Here is a 1,186-nt window from a genome sequence, read left to right as displayed (position 1 = left end):
AACAATCCAAAAAGTGCAAACAAACAAGTTGTAAAAGAGCCGGGAAAGTTGTGAAAAGTGAAACTATAGCCGGCCGAAGATAATGGAGTCTGTTGTCATTTGATACTGTTACGTCTAACAGGTACATATATATTGCTGCACTAAAATGCAGCAGATCTCAGTTAAATATCACTTCGAAATAAAGCTTGAAAAAGGTAAGAAATGAGATTATTTTTTCATATTTTTCCAGAGAATAACTGACAACATACGTAATTGCAGTATATTGTGATATATATCGTTATCGTTATATAAAATTATCCATATCGCCCAGCACTACCTCTGAGTTACGTTTTTCTAATTCATCACAGCCTGCTCCCCCCTCCCGTCCTGAACGGGACATATATCGTGATAAAGCTTCAAAACATCAGATTATTAATTTCTGCTCGTCTCGCTCGGGGGGGAAACAGACAAACGAGGTCAGACTTGGTTGTTTTGTTTTAATGCGACACATTTTTCAACTTTTCCAGACAGACTGCGGATCAATTTGTTAAATCTGTCACAGCTCCAACGGCCTGAGCAGAGCCTTCGCTTCCTCGTCTGAGGAGGGGACGTCGGTCAGGTGGTGGAGAAATGGCCGCCCGTGGACGCAGGTCCGGCCGGTCTCTCCAAGCTGCCGCTCCATCCGCCGAACCGTTTCCTCCACGTCATCCCGGGACGCGTTAGCAGGCAGCTGCCGGGCCAGTCGGACCGCCTCGGCCTGTCGGCGCGAAGCGTTCGCCGATTAAAAACCGTTAAGTTAGCGCGGACGAGGAAGCGTTCGCCGCAGCGTCTGTTTTACCTGCAGGTAGTTTGTGACTTTCAGCGGGCGGCACTCTCGCACGCCGGAGGCCTTCCTGTGAAGAACGGCTGTCAGGATCTCCTTCAGGTCCTCCACGCCAAGAAAAGGCACGCAGTCCGCCATGGCTGTCACTTCCAGATGTCTGTCTGACATCAGGCCGCCGCCAAAACAAGCAGAAAACAAGGATTAATACACTCCAGACGCCACTACTATCTCCAGGAAAGAATAATAAATAAATACTGCGGTTTACGGCCGAAGCAGGGACCAAGAGCAACAATCCGAGGGCCAAATGGAGTGTTAAATGACTAATAGAAGCCCCAGAAGACTGGAAGGAAGCTGTCGAGTAAGGTGGATGAATGATGGCTCCAC

At 48.3% G+C, this 1,186-nt stretch overlaps 1 protein-coding gene across 2 annotated transcripts in view; it reads right to left on the bottom strand.

Moving 5' to 3' along the window:
• Positions 1 to 196: 196 nt before the first annotated feature.
• The window catches only part of pms1 (PMS1 homolog 1, mismatch repair system component), a 10,582-nt gene continuing 9,592 nt past the window's right edge, over positions 197 to 1,186 (bottom strand). The window contains exons 12-13 of one of the 2 annotated variants that reach the window (XM_037976264.1): positions 818 to 963; positions 197 to 736 (exon numbers count right to left, since the gene is read on the bottom strand). In XM_037976264.1, the coding sequence (XP_037832192.1) occupies positions 536 to 736; positions 818 to 963 (347 nt within the window). In that variant the 3' untranslated portion in view covers positions 197 to 535. The remainder of the gene's footprint in view (positions 737 to 817; positions 964 to 1,186) is intronic. The other variant, XR_005233316.1, reaches the window with a different exon arrangement.

Source organism: Kryptolebias marmoratus, linkage group LG6 (genome assembly GCF_001649575.2).
Source record: "Kryptolebias marmoratus isolate JLee-2015 linkage group LG6, ASM164957v2, whole genome shotgun sequence".
Taxonomy (NCBI): domain Eukaryota; kingdom Metazoa; phylum Chordata; class Actinopteri; order Cyprinodontiformes; family Rivulidae; genus Kryptolebias; species Kryptolebias marmoratus.
This window is presented reverse-complemented; position numbering and strand designations above follow the sequence as displayed.